Genomic DNA, 23,025 nt, shown 5'->3' on the forward strand with positions numbered 1-23,025 from the left:
AATTAACGTTAATTGATTCAAGTTACCAAGCATTGATGGGCCACCTCTATAATCCGGCCCTTATTGGGAGCTGGAAGGGATGGAGGGAAGATTAGATTGCACCGTCCGTTGCTTTGACGACGGCGGTCACCTGATGGCTTGTTAGACAGTTGTACGCCTCTATTGCTGGCCCCAGTGGGGTCGTCAGTAAACTGGAGTGATGTCCAAACATCATTACACGCTGCTCCGATATTAAAGCAAAGGGATTAGCACCTTATTGCAAGCAACCTGGATTTGTCATTGTGCTGTCGTTATCCAATTTCCAGATGATAATGTGACTGTGGCCTGCGGGCGTGAGGTCCTGCAGCCAAACTAAGGTGTGTGTATATATATATATATATATATATATATATATCTGTATATGTACATAGATGTACACACAGCCGTACATACACAGCACCCAAAGCCATTTAACCCTTAGCTCACCAGGTTCCTGCTAGCAAAGTATGTGGAAGAATGTGTGTCCCTTCTCCATGTGATGTCAAGAGCACAATCAAACAGCAAAGCAGGCCAACTTCAGAACCAACACTGGCTCTGATGCCACACCACCCCAGCCATCCTGATAGAGGTGACACTGTGTTTTAAATAAGCCAGAATGGGGAAAGGATTGGTTCTGCAGGGATGTGGCTGTGCCATGCACTCACACCATCTGAATCATCAATAGAGCAGGTTATTACTGCAGGTCCCATTAATGGCTAAGGGGGAAAACAGACAGGAATGTGACATGTGCCATGCAGGTTTTGCTTGATAGAACTGGGGCACCAGATGTGGGATCAGGTCTCTTTCCAGTCCCTAAGAGAGCTGACGGGTACCCTCCTCACTATCAGGTGTGCTCTTGAGCTGATCCCAACACTTTCAACTTCCGGGGAGAAAGCAGAATTGGGAAAAGCACCTCTTGAGCTGATCCCCTTCATTTTTAACTCATTATCCCTACTACGACTGTGCCTTCCTGACACTACCAATATGCTGGTAGTTCAGTTTTGATGCCCAGTTAGTTCCTAGATATTCTGCTAAAAAATAAATAAAAGTCACCACAAGAAAAGAAATAGCAAAAGGCTTTGTGATAAGAAATCCTTGAACCACTCGGTTTCTCCACTTGAAAAGAATTATGAATTGAGAACTAAATACTGAAATTCATCCTAATTCCTTAAGCGCACTATAATCATTACTTTTTATATGGAATAACACTGTTTATATGTGTATTTACCTCTACTTTAATCCCACTAAGTTTCTTATCCCATTGCTCCTATAAACAGCCTGTTACAGAGTCCCACTCCTCTGATTAGAAACCTTCAAGGTTTCACTGCAAATTTGTTCATGTGTTCCGTAATTTAACTAGACTGCTAAATAGGAGACGTTGGCCAAAAGGGGGGCTCAGCTATTAGAGCAGCTGAATAGGGAATATTGGGAATATTCCCAGGATGTTTACAGAAAATTCACTTCAGCTGTGTGGGGAAGATAAAGCCCCGATAGAGCCTCAAGTGCTGCGTTAGCTGCAGCTCTGAGGTCAAGACTTTTAGCATCCTGCTTAAACCCACAGGAAGAAAAGTTGGATCCCTACACAAGGAAAAAATGGTCGCCTCCCCTTTTCAAAACCCCGTGCAATTACACTCAGCAGCCTGCCTAAAGCCCACGCAAAGGTTATCGAGCCCAAGCACTTCGGGCTCAGGATGTGTCAACATTAATCTGGTTTGGACGTCTCACTGCCTGCCTGTGTGCATGCCGTGTGACATGCGGAATGAGTACTAACTTCTCATTTAGTCCCCAGGATGGGTATTGCTGTCTGAATGAGCAGTTCCTTGACAATTTGCTTCACTTTTATTGCTTGCTGTGAGTCTCAAACACCGACATTTCCTGCACACGCACATCCTTTACACGCTACCCCAAACCTAACTCTTAATAAAGGAAGATTAATGCCTGCAAATTTCAGTTCATAGCAGGTTAAAGGTCCATCAGGGATGAATGAGGTACCCTGCTCCACTGTGTGGAGATGACTGAATGGCTTCTGGAGGACCGTCCATCTTTATATTTCTGATTCTGTGTAAAGACACCTGCACAAACACATATTTGCTGTTGTGCCCTCTTGTGCTTTTACTTTTAAATATATCAATATTTATATTGATATCAGGCAAACTTTGCAAAAAGAGGGATTGTTGTCTGTGAATATATTGCAGTATACATTTTTACACAGGTATTCACTGAAAGGTAAAGCTATGGGATACCTGTCTCCTCGTATTTCCCCCTGTGCAAGACTATAGCAGTCACAAAAATCACTTCCTTCTTGCCTTGGATAACCAGTGAGCCATACCTGAAGTCACCATAAGAAAGAAATTAAATTAAAATCTTAAAAAATAATAATAAAGAAATCATAACTGACAAATCTTTTTTATTTCTTTTTTTTTTTTTTTAAATCCTTGATGATGTGATACACAGCTACTGCCTTTTACCTGACCACATCAAGGTTTCCCAGGCTCTGTTCAGCCTCACTGTCCTGGGCTGCAAAGACAGACAACCAGCCTCTACTGATCAAAGATCTTTTTGTCATTTCGAAGCAAGAGGGACCACAAGCCTGAAACTGCAGGGAGAGTGGCTCTGCAGGAGTGCAGCTTCTGTGAATATCTGAGAGGCCAACTGTATTTTGCACGACTCAGGGGTGAAAACATTTCTTTTTTCCTTCCACAGGAAAATACACAGGTACACTTAGTCTGACTTGTAATCCCAGCCCCATTATCCTCACCTGTGCTAGCATGTACTGCCTAAAGAGAGACAGATAGACAGTGGGGATATTACATGTCCCAACAGGAAAACCCTGATTTCATTTCACAAGTTATCTGTGGCCTTATTGCATCAGAAATGTCAGCTATGAGTAATTCCAGAAAAGCTGTGACTGATGGGGAGCAATAAATAACACTGCAGAGGAGCCCATGTAGCTATGGGTGGATGGGCTCTGAGCTGGTCCTCCTATTTGGTGGTTAGTCGTCTTCTCTTGAATATACATCCCAGGTCTTCCCCTAGTGAGATGGTGAATCTATGGCTTTAATCTGTCCCTGTTCTTGCTTCTATAATAAAATATCCTCCTTCCTAGGGACCTGCCCTGATCTTTGCTGCTTAGACTGGTATCACAGCACATGCACAGACAGGAACAACATCCCCAAATGCCAGCTGGAAGGGCAGTCCCCGGTATAGGGAAAATGTCATTTGTGCCTGAAAAAAGACAACAACAAGGTTATTTTCTTGGCATACAAAAGAGTGATCCTCCTCTCTAAGTGATGATCCCTGATTTCCTGCTGTTATATTATATTGGTGAATTCCAGAACATATAGACCTTTAATAGGGCTGTGGTGAGCTTACTCTGAAAATCTGTGGTTTGCTCATGACCCAAAGAGTAGCTAATGCTGCTCTTGTTCTGATCATTGTTAATGGGCACTGAATGAGGGGTTCTGCATGTGTCACACTCTACAGCATGTTTTGGTATACTATAAAAAAGATAACATTTTTCTAAAAGAGGCTGAAAAACTTCCTGCATTTTTTGCTCTCCTGTTTTGTGATATCCTGCACACAAGCACCTTGCTGGAAATAGCGATGCTAGTTCTGCTGATAAAAGGTACTGTAATTCTTCTGAGTTTGGCCCTAATTTAAAATTTGTTCTTGCAAATAATTATCTCCCACCTGTGCTTAAAATGATGCCACCTAAAAAGAAAACAAATAAGACCAAAACAAAATAAAGATTCCTATGGTCCCAGAACACCAAGCCTTATTATGGGTACCCTACTATCATAAGCCACACTGCACGTAATAGAAAAATTAGTTCGTAGTAGTTTGTACCACTAGCAGCCACCAGACATCAGGATGGTACAAGGGTCAGTGGTAAAAAGTTAGAGGATATGGTATTAATTAAAGAAAATAAGTCTTAGACAAATCCAATTTCTTTCTTGCATAGATGGAATATGCTTATACGTGGGTAAGGCTCAGTAGTGCACAACATCAAAAAATAACATTATGCAATATCAAGAGAGTACACAATAAGGTTGCCAGGCATCAAATCCCATGTCCTCTATTAAAAGCAGATGGGATATTACCTTTTCCATATTTCCCATATGCTTTTAATACAGATTCAGGATCTGAGGCTGAAATACACTGCTGTCTGCTCCCTTCCCAGCCTTGTTCCTCACAGCCCTTTCTGTAGATAAGGGCTGCCATCTGGGTTTGCAAATAGTGGCTGCAAGAGATGAGGACTGGGGAAGGAAGGACAGAGAAAGTTGCTTGTTGCTGTGTAAAAGAGGAGAAAATGACCTTCAGAAATTGAGCCTTGACACAGAACATCGATAAAAAATTAGGACATACAAAACTGACCAAGAACTAGTTAACTGACAGAGCTCAAAAGGTAGCTCCCATTGGGAAATCATTCTCAAGTACAGCAGTGTCCTGCATTGTTCTGTTAAAATCAGATGTAGTCCTGATGTTTTATCTACATAAAAATAATAAATAAATAAATAAACAAACCCCAAATATATAGCCAGTGCTCATACAATGCACAAAAGGACTGGCAGGCTGATAAATTACAGAGGCAACAGTCAAACATTGGCACCTAGACCACATGGTGTCTTGGATCTGGGTTAACCTGCTGGGTCAATTGGGTCCTCAAAAGCTATAATTGAAAAGAATTAGAGAATACAGTGAGCAAACATGATCATGATCTCTCCTATTCCTGTAGAAAAATGGGCTAATGGGATCACTGAATTCTGCCAGTAGAAAATGGGATTTAGTACCATTTTTGCTTATGGCATAGACATGGAGGAAAACTCTTGGCTGTTCAGACATCCACATTTCAAAAAGGCTTCAGAAAACAGAGAAGGAGAAGGCAAGAAAGAGAAAAAGGATTTAAATAGCTTACATTCACCAGAACTCAAACCTTTCAATTTATTAAAAAGCAGACAGCTAAGTGATTTGATTACTCTGGAGGTATCTGGAGGAAGAGGAAAAGCCAATGCCTGGCAAGTCACTGACGTAACAGTGAAGGACAGGGCAAGAAAGAGAGAAAGAGAGTTTGACAAGAAACAATGGGCTATTATTTGTGACAGCAAAAAACAGGGACAGCATTCAACATCTAGGCACACATTTAAATAGCCCTGGATATGTCCAGGTCTCGTATCTTGTAGACCAGGTGATTTTTTAGAAGAATTTTTGGCCAAACGGAAAGGTCAGCCCTGGGGTATCAGAATGAAGAGGGCTGCATCATGCAGGAGATTGAAGCAGAAGATTAAATGGTCCTTTCTGGCTTTAAATATTAAAAGCATATGAATCAAGGTTTAGACCTGTAAGTTAGTTAAGAGAACAGCCTGTCTTCCATAACACATCTCTGGCACTACATCAGTTTAGAAACACTCACAAATTTAATTGTTTAGAAGTTAAGAGCTTTTAGTTTCAAGACAGATTTACAGAAACTCTCCTTCTGGATTAAAACATCAAGGGCAGTTCTGCACCTCATAGAGATCCATGAACACCATGAGAATGTCATGGTAGTTCGGCTAGATCCTAATCAGGACTCCTGTTAATCCTTGACCACAACTCTGTCAGGGAAATTTTATAATGTGTTTATAATGTGCCATAGCCATATTTCAGAAAATGGAAAACATCACATCTTACTAAACAGATCAAGTGGTATAATTGTCTCAGTCCACTTTAATCAGTATCAACATTTTGTTACAACACTGCAGCAGCCCACTTACCTACTGTTATCTCCTCCTGGGGAGACAAAGTCAGGCTGAGTCACCATTAAAGTATCAACTGGTAAGTCCAGGTCTCCAGTTTGATGAGCATTTATAATTGTTCTTGCTAAAGTCTTCAAGCTGTCAATTGTCAAGGTACGCTGAAACTCATTTCTTTGGTGGCCTGGTAGATCACCAAGTTCAATAATCAGCACTCTTGATGGACCAGGTACATCAGATGGCTGCAGAGCTCGGGTGCTCACTGGTGCTCTCCCCATTTTCTGTGAGCCAGACCGGCTATGAAAGGCCGTGCAAAATGTCATGTTAGGGCAGTGATATTTCTTTTTGCTAGCATTGTCTGATATGACCTTCAACATGCTTTCACCTCCTGGTATGTGATGGACTACTCTGATTTGGTCATGACCAACCTGCAAGAAATCAGCTAATTGATGCATTATATTTACCTCACCTTCTTCCCCAATGGCCTCACTCACAGTGAAAGCTATGTGAAGGGAAAGGCCAGCAACTATTTCTACAGGTTCCTTCTCATGGAGAAGAACATAGAGGAGATTGTCCTCAAAGCTGAAGTAATTGGCTCCTGCCCCTTCTTTCTGTGAGAATGAAGATGGGGTTGGAGAAACGTATTTCCCTTGAACAAAAACACGAAGGCTGAGGGGTTCATTGTAGAAAATAGCCAGGGGCAGTCTGGTTGAGTTCTGGCCACTAAGGAGGGAGAGTCTGAAAATCAGAGGTGTTAGGTCTGGGAAGCAAACTGTGGTGAGTTTGGTGGATGGCAGTACAGAAAAAAAAGTAGAAGGATGCTCTGCAGGATAACACGACGCATCACTGAAGGTGTCCATAAAGTTGTCCGTCACTGCTACCACTGGGAACAGCTCCTGGTTCACCACGGTGGTGTCCAAGTTTTCAAGGACAACAAGTGCATGATCTGCCTGTTTGCACAAGTAGCCTTGTACTGAGGGCTTGAAGATACACTTGTTGTCATCTCTGTAAATTCCTGGAAGGACAGATGAAGGTGGGGAGAGAAAAATTAATCAATAAAAAATTGTATCGAATGTCATCTCAACAGGTTGTGCTACAGCTGTATATTTTCCCATTTGGTGCTCGGTTACTTTTGCAAGTGTTAAAATTCTAATCAGTTTTAAGAGAAGCCTGGACACCAATGGACATTAAATGGGTAGAAACCACATCTGCCTCCAGAAGTCCTTAACCTGAAAATAATTGATAATTGAATCCCAACCAAAGTGTCTGAGATTAGCCATTAGGATCCCTTTATGGATCTATGCAGAAGAGACACAGTCCATACAGTCCTCTGAGTTCAGGTATGTTCCATCTGACCAAATATAGGTCTCTGCTTTAAGATGAGAGAAATCGTGCCTCAGGCTGTAATGATGAGATCACCACTGATTATAAAGGGAGAAAAAAAGTAAATGAGTTCAGATATGGGCACCAACAACATAAACATTTCTGCCCGGAGCATCCTATGAAAAGATGTGTGTTTCTGTTTTTCCTTCCTTCCTTCAAAACAAAATCAAAGGAGGAATTTGCTGCTGTAGCCAGCTATAATCCTCCTTCCCTTCCTGAGCCCACTCTTCCCTAGCTAGCTGGGCTCTTGAACACATTAGGCAAAGAATGGACAATGTATAAGTAACTGAGCTCCTCATTCAGCAGCTTTGGAGACCTGCATACAGATCAGCAGTGCTTAGTGCTAATGGCAAAAAGAAAGACAGAGCAACATACGTCAGAGCCACAAACTTCTGAATGAAAAAAAAAAAAAAGCATTCCCCTTACTATGGAAATATTGCAAATGGGAAACTCACTGCTAAAAGAAAATGCCAGGCTCCAGGAAAAGAGAGGAACTATGAGAAGCCAGCCTGGGTCCTGCTTACTCTTACATCTCGATGCCTGAATCCTGTGGACGTTTAGCTACGATTTATTTCAAGGTGATTCCTCATGTGCAGACTGCTGCTGAGATCTATGAGCATTTCCCAGGATGAGCTTTCACTCTGCACAGCACAAAGGAAAGCGATAGAATGACATAAATATCACACTCAGATAAGAAAGCAGGTCCAAGTGTGACAGGATCTATGCAAAAAAAAAGCTAACTTTAGACACAAGTTTTTTGTTTTCTATTCCTTTTTCTCACTTTTTTGGCTTTGTCATTCTATTTTTAGCTGTACCAGCATGAGTGTTTTGCTTGGGGCAAAGGGAGAGGGAGCAGTATCCTCGTGGAGAGGCTGCCCTCAGATATTGGGTACTGCTCCAGAGCGCAGGGAGGACACGTCAAGCAGCCCATAGCCAGCCCACAAAGGCTGACAGATCTCATTTGCTCTCCCAGAAACATTCAAACCGCTCCCCATCTCCCCCCCGTGCCATCGCTCCTGCCTACAGATGGGGTTTGCTGATGTTTTGTGATTTCCCAGGACTTTCCGAGCAGGTTCGCTCGGCTCCTTGCGCGCCCGCCCATGCACGCGCACGCACCGCTGCTCGTCTCCTTCTGAATGGCCTTATCTGCCAGTCACAATTTCTGCAGCCTGCAATTTCGATCACTTTTAAATGAAACCCATGCTGGCCTTGGTAATCATAATGTCATTTACAATTTACCACAAAACACGTTTATTCAGTTAGTAGCACATCGGAGAAAGAGAACTCCATATGAACTCGCCGCTGAAGCCCTAATCTGATTATTTCCTCATGAAAATCCAAGCAGGGGTGCTTGTAAGAGGGGCCAGAGAGGAGAAGGAAAAAGTGCGGCCTGGCCACAGCTGACTCTCATAATCGATGCGAATAGATAAGCGACGTGGCGTGTCAGGGCCAGCAGCTAATCTGCCCCGGGGCTTTGCTCTAAAAAAGGCCAGAGTGGACAGGACTTAATAAATACTGAGTGACCACTGAATATTGAGCTGACATGTGCTATTTACATTGGCGATGAGCAATAACAGTGATAAATTCCAGAAGCCTTCCCCTGTCCATAAACGGGGCAAAATTCGATTAAACAGGGTTATATTTGTGCATGCACGTGTGTTTGCACACGTGTGAGAGGAAAAAAAAAAATGGGGGGGGGGGGAGGGAATGAAAGAGAAACCAGGCATGTGTGAGTCAATGTGAGACCCTATAAATGAGTGGGAAAGATGGAGAAGATGTCTTGTGTCCCCTTTGGTGCAAGCAAGAGAGAGAAATAGGAGATGGAAAGTGTCCGTGCCCACCCTCCCCAGCTATTTCCTCAGCCTCAGACAGCAGGCTGTGCTTTCTGCAGATTCCCTTGCCGTCGAGTTTGCTATTTAATTATATACATCCACATGCACGCACACACCACCACACACAAACATATATATCTATATGAGATTTGAGCACTCAGGTTGCTTCTAGGGCTCCTGACAAATATTAACTTTGTGTCAATATTTGTCCTTCCTGTCGTGAAATGAGGATTTTCCACCTCATTTCACATTTGAAAAGAAAAATGCGCCGAGGGGGTCCTCTTTGCTTAGGAAAAAAAAAAAAAAAAAAGAAAAAAAAAAAGAAACACCAACAACAACATCTCATATCCTTTATTTAGAAAAATGGAGCAGGAGGGAAGGAGGGAAGAGTATTTTTAAAATAGATGTTTTGACTTAAAGGCACATAGAGTCCTTTGCAAGTCTCCTGCCTTTTCCCTAGTTCCCCAATGCCAAATAAATAAAATAAAATAAAATAAATTCTACATTTAAAATTGAATGAAATACATCAACATTAATGATTTTCCCCTTCAGGTTAACACCACCATTTCCTTCAATAATTTTTACCCATTTCGTGATAGATTTCACAATTCACGGTACAAGGAAAAATATAGTTGTTTTTTGACAAAAACAAAAGGCAACGTCAGGTTTTTATCAAAATAAAATAAATCTCCCACAATTTTCTTTCCATCTGACTGGATTTGCCCGTCAGTTATTTCTAATTTAACAACAATTATAGTTACAAAAATATAAAAGCGTGTAGGGGAGCAAGGGGGAGGGGAGAGATAAATGGGACACTGTTTAGAAATTGCGATTCATTGGCCTTGGGCTGGCCAGCACATATCTTTGCTGAGGGGGAAATATTCATCAGCATTAACTGTTCCTTTTGACCTGCTGACATTCAAATGTGAAATAAAATAAAATAAAATAAAAAATAAAATAAAAAAAAAAAAAAAAAAAAAAGACCTGGCAATAGGACTTTGGAAATGTAGCAGTCCACAAAGGTAAATTATTCTGAGGTCAGTCGTTTTTGCTATGGAAAAGTATGCAAAAGGTTTTCTATGTTTCTTGGGTTCAGATGTTCCCTGTAAATAATTTTGGACCCAATTCTCCTATCTAATCCCCAGCACAAGGTTCTCATGCCTACACACTCGTTCTTTTAAAGCCATGGCTCTGCAGTCATTCGTCTTGTGAATCTTCATGTGCAGAAGTGCAAGCAAGCCTGTCAACTTCAGCAGCTGTTGAGACAAGGCATCCCCCATCATTTTTAAAAATACCACTGACTGCAAATTAGAAATATCGTGCAATTGAATGTACCAGAGCCTACATGGAGGATAAATATGCAGATATGCAATGCCAAGTAACTTATTTTTTGCACAAGGCTTGTGTTGGGAACAAGCACATAGCAATGCATGGAGGCGAGTGTGACTGCTCGTGTATTTGTGTGAACACGTGTGTGAGACACATGCACATAAATACACAGCCATGCCAGGAACTATGTGCATAAAAATTGAGTGGTTGCTTTAGGCTGCTAATTCTTTCTCCTAAGGAAAATTATTTTTGAAGGAAATGAGTCTCATAACACGGTGTATTTTTATGCTTGGCTGTTTATCGCTCCTCCATAAAACCTTTGAACCCTCTGGCCAATTGTGGTCATGTCTGGGGACTAAAAGACACTATGTTGCTACAAGTTCTGTTAAAGTGGGTGCCCAGGCAGGAAAAAGATGGATTATTAGTGCTCCCACTAAAAAGGCTGTAGAGTAAGCTCACAGATATGCACCACAGGATCTGCATTGGCCCCTCCCCTTCCCATACAAATCCATAGAAAAACAGGTACAGTACATGAAGTATTTGTTCTTGAACTCACTGTTTGGATGCATGGATAAGTCCACACTCATTGCTAGTATTTATTCATTATGAAATCAAGTATTATTTGCATTTTTCATATGCTTATATATTTATTGTGCTAGCACTAACCCTTCAAAGCTCCCCCATGCTTAAGAGGCAAGGTATATAGGTCATAGATAACAGCATATCTTTCTAAGTGATGAACAAAAAAATTGCAAACTTTTCCAATTACCAGGTAATTGCAGATTTATTATTAGTCATTCTTGGCTTTGAAAGCTAAGTACACAAGCTAAGTCTTCACAGAAGACTCAGGACAGAATGTTCTCCAAAGTGGTCAAAAGGAGGTGTGTAGAGAGTGTATGAGAACAGGATATACACATGGCAATGTTCTCCCAAACTGTTCCCTGAGTGTTCAGTGATCTACAGATCTGGAGCCTTTTGAGTCAAAGAGAACATATTCAGTCTTTTTATTTGAAAGAAAATATCAAACCTGTCTCACAAAACAGCCAAAAGCTTGGGAGGATAGCCCAGCCAGGAGCATACATCTTCAGCCCTCTTGGATGAGGTGGTCCATAAATCTAAGATGCCCAAATAGACCTTCAAATAGCTTTTTGGACTGGCTCCTGATTTGTCTGGGAAGCACCCAGGAATTGTTTTGGAATCTGTTGGGACCAAACTGGGCTTGGAACTGTTCTCTTTGATGTAGCAGGAGTGAGTGGGAAGGTCCAGTGCCCATTCCCTACCACTCCTTAGCTCACGAGTAGGCATCAAGCCTCTTCCTGCTGTTGTCAGCACTGTCCCAGAGCAGCTTGACCACACAGTTAATAAAAACTATTAGAAAGCCACAATTAAGAGAGGATTTTTATCCTCATTATCATTATTGATTGGGGAACTTCAGTCATTTTAGCCATCCTAGCAACACAAAGTTCCCCATGATGTCTATTTAGGGAATAAATCTAACATACAGACAAAAGAGGCATTACATGGAATTATATTTTGCACGGAAAGAGAGAGGATTAAACAGCTGAATTACTCTGCCCTTCCTGATTCTGTGCAATTTCAGAGAGTCTCCAAAAGCACTCTGAATTAAGCGCCCTGAATGAGGAAGAAAATGATGTTGTAGAAGTCATTACCTTAAACATTACTGTAACGCAATCAAATGTGTGATATGGGACTTGTGTGATCATGACAGACCATGGGTGGCACTGAGAACACTCACAAAAGAGCATGGGTCTCTACAGCTTTCTCGAGGGCTTGGAGGATTCATCAATGAACAGCAAAAGGGTAGAAATCAGGTAGAAATTTGTACTAGCAAAATAAAAACCCAGAGCCCTGAGTGGGGCTTTTAGATGGTCTCATGAAGCAAATAGAAAAATATGAAGAAAGTATTCCCACAACCTCTCGAGTTCACTAACTGTTGTTCAAGGAGCTGATGGCTGAGTATTGGAAGTATTCTGCCTCCTAGGACAAACATTTAAAGGAGAAAAATGCAAACAGGACCACCTTTCTGTCCAAAATAATTCACCTTTGATAAAACATGTTGTTCTGCAAATATCATTTTGTTTCTTCTGTTGCTACTAAAGTTTTTCCCCTTATGTTTCCCTTCAAGACACTTCTGTTTTCCTTTAGGTATATTTAAAGCTCAGACAGATTTTTCTCTTCTTCTGACCAGCAATGCCACTGGGTGAAGCTTTAGACAAACCACTCTGCACGGCTCAGTGCTAAGGGCAGCACTCAGCAGAGTTTTTGCCAACACAGTTCCAACCTCCAGCTCTCTGGCCGAGGAATGATAAAACTGCCACCACCACCCAACAGCAGAACAGCAATTTCATCGGATGCCAGACCCCAAAAATGAATGTGGCTGTGCCATGCACCGCTCTGAGCTGTGGATATAATGAGTTTTGAATGGGAAGTCCCGGACACAATAAATCTGTGCCATATGTGACCATTTCCTGTGTCAGTTCCTTTCTCATAACCAGTGGAGGCTTCGCCCTCCCCCTCGCTTTCCCTTTCATGACCCCACACCAGGGCTCTGAAATCTTTCAGGGCTGCTTATGGGCCTCGGGCCTTTCCACAGCAGTTGCATAAATAAATGAGTTTGACAGCAAACATCGTAACAGTTAGCAGTAATGTGCGCTCCACACAAGTGCCTGCACTACTCGCTGGAGAAATGGGAGAGGAAAGAGGTCGTTTTGTTACTGCAAACAAAAGTATGTTCTCTGACAAGTGGTGAAAGAATTAGTCAAATAAACTTGAACTCTATTAAGACCATTGCTGCCAGGTTTTGTTATGGACTGGAAGGTTCTCAGCTTCTTTTTTGCAGTTACTGCAAAGACAAATCATCCTTTTCTTCTGCAAAAATAAAGTCAGGGCATAAAATGAACTGCCTCAAAATAAAATTTTCAGAGAACTCAATTTTACTATTATTATTATCGTTTCTTCCCAATGAGAACAGTTCTTTGGTCCTGGGAACCAATTCTAAAAGAAACTAAATGATTTTCCATTAGAAATGAGCCAGAGGAAAACAACAAATACCTGTAGATATTGGAAATATTCAGGTTAGAAATAAGGTTAAAATGACACTTACTATTTAAGACATAGGTAACAGAAAGGACAGAACAGAACTCAGCATTTGCCCTAACATTGTCTTCCTTTTTTTTTTTATTTATTCATTAACAAGTCAAACATTTTGATTAAATGCTGAAATTATACCCATTTTTCAGCTTAATCTGAGAAATTATCATGTTTTTAGACTGTATATTTTTTTCTCCAAAACAATTTTTTTTGAAAAACCTTTTTTCCTCAGATATGTTGTTGAAACAAAAATATTTCAAATATTCCAAGTTCAGATCAGAAAGGTTGCAGACATTTTAATTAGTATACCAAAGTAGTATAAGCAGCTTATAGAAACTTCATAAAAATAATCAGGAAATAAGGAAGGTTGTTTTCCTATGTCCAATGTGGAGAGAACAAAAAAATAATACACATATTAACATTTTAAACAGAGAGATTTGGTTCAGAAATTTTTAAAAATATGGTTTTGGTTAAAAAATAAAAATAATAATAATAATAAAAAAAAAAAAAAGCAAGGCCTTGAAATCAAATCATTAGGATTCAGTCAAACTACTAAAATTGGTGAGTTTTTTATCAAGTTATATTAATTTCTTTCAGGAGCAGTGTAAGTATAAATACTGTTGGATCAAATGGATGAGTGAGGTGACTTCTTGAGTTCTCTTCCCATCCTGCCCAATGTCTCCAGTATCTTTTTATCAGCAACCTTGTCCCTTGTCTCTGTTTTCTTCTTTTTTTTTTTTTTTTTTTTTTAATAAAGAAAAGCCATTATATAATATTATACCATGACACATTTATGAGAATGGACCGTAATGGCAGGCAAATATTTTAAGCCTTAGAAGTTGAAATGAAGCTAAAAACGTAGCACAGAATCTGAACACCTATGAAAACATCTGAAGAGCTAAAATTTGAGATACAAAGGCTAGAGTCATTATTAAAGCATGTGGAATGGGATTCATCACATTAATTTTATCTGCCTAAATGTTAAACATGTAGTTTAAGCTAATTGTCTAGCCTAGCAGCTCATCTAGACAATAATCATGAGAGAGAGAGACTTTTAGATGGTCATTAATTCCCTCTTTCCCTGGGATGGATTGCGTCACTTCTTGAGATACCTGCCTCTATTTCTATATGGGAAACCTAGGTAGCTAGCTCAGACTGAAGGTCTGTCTTTTGGACAGCTGAAATTAGGAGAAATGAATCTACCTCCTAACGATGCAGCTGAAGAAGCTTCCAGAATAGCAAGAATAATAGGTGTTGGAATTCACCAAGTATTTTGAAATAAGTGGGAAATTGTAGCTCTGTACTCACTTTTAAAGTAACCTCTCTCCAGTTATGAACAAGAGGAAAGATGGAAAGAAGAAAGATGAAGCCACTATGATGTTAATCTAGAAAATACTAAAGCTCCCCTATCCATGAATGAGATCTTCAGCACAACACACTGCAAATGTATTGTTGAGAAAGACTCTGAAAAAGATTAAACTCTACAATTGTCTTTTGATACAAGAGTTCATCCGCTGAGTACAGATATCCGCACCTCTCAGTAGCCCTGGTTAACCTGGTGAAGGGTCACCCTGCAGACCACAGCTCGTTCTGCTCCTCAGCAGCAGAGCTTGTGTAGGAAATGGGGTGGGCACTGAGAAAAATGCCTCGGAAAGCACAGAAATAGAAATATATATATATTGTAAAAGAGACATTCCAGCAAATATGGTGAGAGCCTATAAAATTAATTCCTAACGTCTGGAACCAACATGAGGGCTGGCCTGGAAGGAGACTAGTTTCAAACACCACTTCCAGGAAAATTAAATGAGTCTGTAGGCGTAGTCCTAAAGCACCATGACTGCATTGAACTCCAGGAAAAATAGGTCAGAAGAGATTTCTGGATGTCATTTAGTTCAAACTCTCACTCAAAGCAAGGCTAACCACAAAGTTAGATCAGGCTTCGGAGGGCTTTATCACAAATCATAGTGTATCTACTTTTAGGCTTTTATATATTCACTAGGACAAATTTCCCAGTTTGGAGGATGTCCAGAGAAACCACCAGGGTTGAAAATGACTCAGACAAGGTCTGTGATCCTAATGAAGTTTTCGTACAACATAACACACATGCAAGATGGTTTGAAGAAGCTTTTGAGGCTTACTTTTGCAAATAGCTCTTTTACTCCTGGGTGCATTTTTAGGCCGTCCAAGGCCTATTTTCTGTCCTGTCAAAGTCCTCCGGACAGCTACAAAAGAGAAAGAAGAGCTTTGAAGCTGAAGCAGATCTTGTACTTTACCAGATTGTGTTCTTCGTCTTTAATATAAAAGTGAATTAACTCAGTCCTGGCTGCATGGTGTGGTGCCCACGTAGGGAGAAAAAGAATAAGTACACTGGCTTGAAGTCCAGAGTGTCCTGCATTGAATATTAGGCATCCCTTCTTTTGCATTTTATTCCAGACTTTCTAGTGAGCTGCTTGAAATTTCAGACAGCCCTTGGAGTTATTTTGGCCAGGGAGTATATTTAAAACTCATTGTGCCTAATGTTGTCTTTCTACAATTGAGAAGTAATCAGGAAAGACGTGAAAATAAATAGACAAGTGAGAGGCAAAATGAAATATGAAGTGGCTAGAAAGGAGCCTGCTCTCTAATGTATTTTTTCAGCTTATTATTGTAAAAGCCCAGAGCAAAAGAATAGCTTTGAAGAGTCTTTTGTTAATAGTGGCAAGGTTGTCTTTTTATTTTTCTTAACTTTTTATTTATTAGCCATGCTGCACAGGGTACTTCCATAACTGATGGTTGGGTTTCAAGTTACAGGGACTTGTTTAGTCTGAAAACATCCCAGCCTGTGATGGGAAACTGCAAAAAGAAGTAATGGCCCGTTGTCTCCTGCTTGAAGGGACTAAAACTGAAGCCCATTTGTTCTCTACTTCTCCCTGTGATTTCTGCTGGTTGAGCTTGCAAAGGTTTGGATGTCTCTGTTTGGATGGTTAAAGTGCATTCCCAGCAGGCCACTTCCTCAGGTGGTCTATCTGATGACAGCTTGATGCTTAGGCCAATATAAAACAGCTGAGGTTTTGACCCTGTCTGAGAATAAAATTATAAAGCTGCATTCCTACATGGGGGAAGGATTTCATCCCGCAGATTGATGTAATAAAAAAGTTTTTGAGTGTTCTTAGCTGATGTTCAAGCTCTAAAATGTGACAGTCAATGACATTTTTTGAGACTGTTAGCACTGGGATACTATGCATTTATTCATCATTGCCCTGAATATGTGCTTAAGCATACAAATATTCCATTGCTACAAAATTTCATTCAATGCAGTCATGTGGGAACACAGTAGCTGCGCACAGAAAACCAGACAGGTGCATTAAGCACATTTGTTTCTTTGAGACTTTTTAGTGCTTTATCGCTGGTGAACAAAAGAGGTCTGAAGCAGAGTTAAGATAGGCAGAGCAATATCGGATTGCCCAAGGCTGCTTAGCTCAGGCATCCTACTGGCATTTACAGGATGCTCTTCATGCATAATAGCCTATATTACCTAGCTTTTTATGACAAGAATTGCCAATATGGACAGTTTAGGGTCTGCTCTTTTTGGTATAATACCAGCATTACCAGACAGCAAGGTGAGATGAGCATTGGCATAATTTTTACTTATTTATTCCATGTCATCAACAGTATCAGAATAGTCTCCATTTTCTGGGCATACTAATCAATAAACTTATCAGGCAGGCACCCAAAAGGGTTTTCTGCTCATTTAGGTCATCAGAGAGCAGCTTTCTGTTCCCAGGGTGCTATTAAGAGCCAAGCCAATTTAAAGAGCCCATGTGGCAGGAGTTGCTCAGTTTTCATATGCTTCACCTGTCCCCATTGCAGGGGACACCTGGCTGAAGCCTTGTGGGTTGTGCTTCTATCCTGTGAGCATGCAAAACCTCATTCCAGACAAAGTGCAAAGACCAATCCAGGTGGGTAGAAAATGGGCTAGTCCAAACCAGTTCTAACTTTTTATCTCTGCCCTATCAAAATATCTGGACTACAACCACTTTTTTTTTTTTTTTTTTTCCGTTCCTGAAGACCTCCAGAACTCTCTTATGCATAATTTCCCTACGGAAGAGCTTTCAGCAGAGAGATCCCATTTTCCAACCCAATCTTTCCAAACAGGGTGATATATTACATCAAGAACATATGAATTTGCATTTTCTTGCAAGTAATGTTTCCATGAGGTCCAAGAAGGGTTAATTCTGGCAGCAGTGGGGTCTGTAACAGGAATACCCAACCAGAAGGATGTGCTGTAGAAAGGACCCCCATGCTGCCTAGGACATTGGGGGGACGAGGGACGTGGGGGTATCTTGATGTTTTTTTTATTTTTGCTTGTGGTGGCTGAATGGCACAAGCGGTCAGACACAGAGGCCTTGGAAGTCATGATCTGAATTTAATAAAGCTGTCTGAAAGGGGAGGGAGACAGGGAAAAGAAGATCATGGAGATAATAAAGGCAGAGATAGGAAGAGAGGAAAAGAAAGAACATTAGAGATGACTGGTGATGGCTGTTCTCTTTCAGACTCAAGTGGCCAGAAGTAAAATATTTATTGAAGAGGCAGGACACCAATTCATTATGAAAAGAATAATAATGAAAAATGAATATTTTATGATTAGAACATACACTTCGATGCTTCTATGGTGAAGAAAGTCAAAAGGCAAGGATAATGGCAAGGAACAGCAGGGCAACTAACATAGCTGCATGATTTCATTATAATTTGGCAGGTATTGGTGTGATTCTTTAAATTCAGTACAGGTACACCTATGGTCTGCAAGCAGAATTAAGTCAGTGCTTGGAAAAATGTCCACTTTCAATGTAACAATAAATTCCATAGATTGGTAACGTGAGAGGGTCAGCTTGCTTCACCATATCAGCAACCTCTCTCCCATTTCTGTTTGGGGAATAAAAGTTATTTGAGGGGTCAGATGGAGGAGGAGGAGGCTCATCTTATCCCCACTGATATCAGCAGCCAAATCCCCCACCTAGGGTTGTTTTTTCTTGTTTTTTTCCATAAGATTTTGTTTGTTAGAAAAACCAAAAATACACCAGAGGGAAAATAAATGCAGATACATTTTTAATGCATACATTTAATTTTTAGAACATGGTGGGCACTTCAGTGCCGGGTACTGGAACTGCGAGGGGGGATTTATCTAATCAGCCCTCCGTGGCCCCGCTTCATTGACAAAATGTGGTCCTGCCAATTAAAGCACTGGAATCACAGCTCTGCATTTTCCTTCTCTTTCTTGCTAAAATTATTGATGTGCTTTGTACAATGTGTAATTGCCATTATTGTATATATGCCTAGAGCATGTGCAGAGCTGAAATTGAAATAAATAAGCAAACAAAAATCAAGCGATAGAAAGTCTCTGATGGTATGGTAGGGGGTGGGACAAGGCTTCACAAGCTGAAAATAGGATTTGATACTGCTGTGACTGGGTTTGATAGAGTGAGATTTGATAAGGCTAGAATAAAAGGATGTTGTGATCCTTGGGTCTGACCCCTCTCTCTGTATAGCACAGATCCACAGCAAACAACCAGATTCTTTTAGCTTCTTTGGTCTGAGCCTCTGCATCCAGAGACTTTGAGGGAACGGTCCTGATTTACACCACCTGCAGATCTTGCCCACTATAACACATTCTCGTTTGCTCCCTCCCTTTCTCTCTTACACACACACACACACAGTAGATTTGTTCTTTACATTTAATTTATACAAGAGAGGCACAGAATACATTTCAGTAATGCCAATTAGATACGCACTAATTTCTTCTCTGTGAAATAGCAGTAAGTAATTAATCAGAATTTTGATCACAACTCAGTTGGCAATTCTAATTGCACTTGCCATTTCCACAGCAAATATGGAATCATTATCTTTTTCGCCTAGTCCTTTCTTCCTAATCATCCAGGGTGCTAGAAGCAAAACATTTCCAAGAACTAGATATTGTCTCTATCAACTAGCAGATTTAATACCTTTGGACTCAGGGTTAGTGGGTTCAGTCCACGGCTGTGTTTTTATTTCAAGCTTCATTGTAATTTTAAAGTGAATAGCTAGTGGCAGGCCGGCTGCTTGCCTGGGGGTGGGGGGATTCTGCCTCATAAAATTATGAGAAAGGATGAAAGCAAGTGGCTCACGCCATTCAAAGCCTTCTGGGAGAGCACAAGAGACACCTGACCTTTGCACAAGCGTCCAGCAGGCATCTAGGGGACATATGGATGTTGATCAGATCTGTATCACCAGAGCCTTCACTGCATCTGCAAAGCACCACAACCACATTTTAACTCCAGGTGATCATCTAAGTACAGAACAGGATGCTCAGGGGAGATTGGTACCCTGCATTTAATGGTAACAGTGTTTACATGATCATTTAGTGACCGTTTTGCTGATTGGTGCAAATCAACCCTGCTGGACTGGAACAAGAATGATTTAAGATTGTTTGCCTAAAAGTGTTATGGCTGGGAGGCTATGGAGACAGGACACCTCTTTGCCATGCTCCAAAAAAGCTGACACCAAGACTGTTATCAGATGGCTTAGAGGGAAAAAAAGAGCAGAAAGAGAAAAGAAGCTTTACCATTTAGGAACTGAGCCTTACAGGGAACAGTGGTGTACCTATACCAACACAAGTCCAGCTCTCAAATGCAGCCTACACTTTTACGTTCTCCCACTGCTTGGAGGAAAGGTTTCCTAGGACCTGATGGCAACAGTTTGGTTTAATAGTCAGAGTCTTCATTTTGCTCAGTTTCAGATGTCTCATATTTCCCTGGTAATCCCATTTTTTTTTTTTTTTTATTTTATTTTTTTTTTTTGGTCCAAGTCAACTAACCCTGAAGAACAATAACATCTCCAGGAGCTAAGTTTTGATGCAGCGACGTTGTGCAGAGCAGTACCACCATAATCCCTACTGTTCTTATGACAACTATCCCACTCCAGGAAGCTCAGGAGCATTGGAGGCACCGGTAGAGTTAAAAATGAGATGGCCACCAGCTGTTTTTTGCTAATCAACTATGCTTACATCTACAGAGTCAGCAATGACTGTGCTGCCTGTCTAAACATATCAAAGAGAACCTAAAAAGTCAGAAAAGAGTTAAAAAAAATATTTTGAAAAATTGAACACACAAGCTGCAACAATGTTCCTTTCAACTGGCCATAATCATAGTTGTTTAGTCATCTTGGAGTGAAGAAGAAGAAGGGGAAGGGGAAGAAAGGGAAGGGGAGAGGGAGAGGGAAAGAGGGAGGGAGAGGGAGGGGGAGAAGAAAAATAATAAAGAAGATGAAAAGAAGAAGAAGAGGGAAGGGAAGGGAAGGGAAGGGAAGGGAAGGGAAGGGAAGGAAAGGAAAGGAAAGGAAAGGAAAGGAAAGGAAAGGAAAGGAAAGGAAAGGAAAGGAAAGGAAAGGAAAGGAAAGGAAAGGAAAGGAAAGGAAAGGAAAGGAAAGGAAAGGAAAGGAAAGGAAAGGAAAGGAAAATCAAAAGAAGCTCTTAGAATCTGAGCATCTTTGAAGACTGAGTAAGCCGATGCAACACAGATTTATGAAGACAACAGATCACGTCTCAAATCAGCTACAGGAGCCAAAAGAAAAATAAGAGCTTTAAAACCAGAGGCTGTGGGATACAATCAGACTAGTGCAAAAACATCGACTTCAACATAGATATATAAGTAATGGATGGTCCTGAAGAAACATTCTGGCTACATCTTCACTAGTAAATTAAATGTGCCCACGAGTATTCCCAGACACTGCGGCCAACAGACATGGTCTGGCTGCATCCATCTATTAAAGCGTCTCAGCTTTCAAAAAAGGATGGATTCATCCAACATACCAATTGGGAATGTTCCTTGGCACACATTAACTCCCAACCTGCACCCAGGAATCATTTGGGAGAGTGTTAATTGGCCCAGGACAAAAGCATGCCAGGGGCTGTTCTAACCATCTCACAGAGCAGAGGACTGAGTTTTGATATTGGTGGCCTGGCACCACTTTATTTATTTTAGCATGGGCATAGCCTCTATCCATATTAGTGTCTGCTTTCAGAGAGTACTGCTGTGACCACAGATTTACCTGCAGAATTTAGCAGAGAGCACAGGCCATGTCAGTTAGAGAGGTAGATTGGACTGAAGGAATTGCACAGGGAAACCTGCAGCCAGTATTAATTTTGAGCCCCTTAGAGAACTGCTTACACACAGAGACAAAGACCAAGCAGATATTGTTTGAAAAATCTGGTCTTCTCTGGGCATTGTTGGAGGTTGCTGAATTTTTTCACACTTGGGTTTTTTTAATTTGTCGCATACTTGTTGCAAACGAGCTATTACTGTTCACTTGGCAGTTTACAAGGATGAGGCTAATGTTTCCTTCTACTATAAAATTATTTTAAGTGGAGAAAAACGGTTTGAGGTAATTATTAAAACAGTTAGTAGTAAGGCAGGAAACAACTCCAGTCTAGTCACCTTTTATTATTTCCCTTCTCTACTCAGTGTCTTTCTTGACTGATGAAGCCGAACCCAACTCTGGTCTTTATTACAAATCATAATCTTTGAGTTCAGCGAGGTTACAGCTGTTTGTCTCCTGTCTGCTTTGCTGTGCAGTGCACATACTAGTGTTTGGATTTTGTGATGGAAAGCCACCTAGACCAGGCTCATTATCATCATTTTCCAGGTGACTTGGGAGCAATATACATACCCGCAACATGAGTGGAAGGCTGAGCTGATGCCTCCTGGTTGGAAAATGGGGACATGAAGGATCATAGCCAGCATCAGGCTGGGTGACTCCAGAATGTGGTGCCATTACAAATAGCACTTTGCCTGGAGGCACATCCATTTGAATTAAGAAAAAAAAAGAGCCATTAATTAACTTGACTTAAGAGAGGGCTGATGCAGGGCAATGTGACCTTTTCTCTATGTCATATGCCACACGGATTTTAGCCTCCCTCTGATGCATTGTCACCGCCAGTCCTTGTTTTTTAGATCACTGGATTTCAGGATGATGGTGGCCAAAGGGATTGAGTCAGCAAGAGAAAGGAAAGAGATGGCCTCACAGCTTCGGTGATCTGTACACCAAAGAGCAGAATCCTATCATCCATCTACTGTCTGTTACACTAAATGGTAAATATATACATACATACTCTATTCCAGGTATTACAAACACGTGACAAGTCGTGTATATTCAGTCAATATGACTTCAGTGATGGTAGTTTTGGCAATACATTGTAGAGAAATCAAAGAATGGTAGTGGTTTACAAAACGGTGATTAGAATTGTTTAACACTGCTCAACTTTTACATAAAAGTGATGACAAGGTAAGGGGCTTCTTGCAGTTTGTACCAGTCAACAAAATGCATTGCTGCAAAACCCAAGTCTACTTAAAATTTGTCGTTAGAATCACAGAATATCTTGAGTTGGAAGGGACACACAAGGATCATCGAGTCCAACTCCTGTCTCCACACAGCACCACCCAAAACCAGACCCTATATCTCAGAGCATTGTCCTAACGCTTCTTGAACTCCAGCAGCTCGGTGCCATGACCACTGCCCTGGGGAGCCTGTCCCAGTGCCCGACCACCTCTGGGTGCAGAACCTTTCCCTCACCCCCTGCCTGACCCTGCCCTGTCCCAGCTCCATGCCGTCCC

The 23,025-nt window shown here is 41.1% G+C and overlaps 1 protein-coding gene and 1 long non-coding RNA gene across 2 annotated transcripts in view; one reads left to right on the plus strand and one right to left on the minus strand.

Moving 5' to 3' along the window:
* The window catches only part of PKHD1 (PKHD1 ciliary IPT domain containing fibrocystin/polyductin), a 255,473-nt gene that overhangs the window by 21,914 nt on the left and 210,534 nt on the right, over window positions 1–23,025 (minus strand). The window contains exon 61 of the mRNA XM_084515709.1: window positions 5,769–6,762. Coding sequence (XP_084371835.1) covers window positions 5,769–6,762 — 994 coding nt within the window. The remainder of the gene's footprint in view (window positions 1–5,768; window positions 6,763–23,025) is intronic.
* LOC311435048 lies at window positions 17,222–17,661 on the plus strand. Its single transcript, XR_014691884.1, has 2 exons — window positions 17,222–17,340; window positions 17,450–17,661. It is a non-coding gene; the product is annotated as an uncharacterized lncRNA (long non-coding RNA).

This window comes from Aythya ferina, assembly GCF_964211825.1.
Source record: "Aythya ferina genome assembly, chromosome: 3".
NCBI lineage: Eukaryota > Metazoa > Chordata > Aves > Anseriformes > Anatidae > Aythya > Aythya ferina.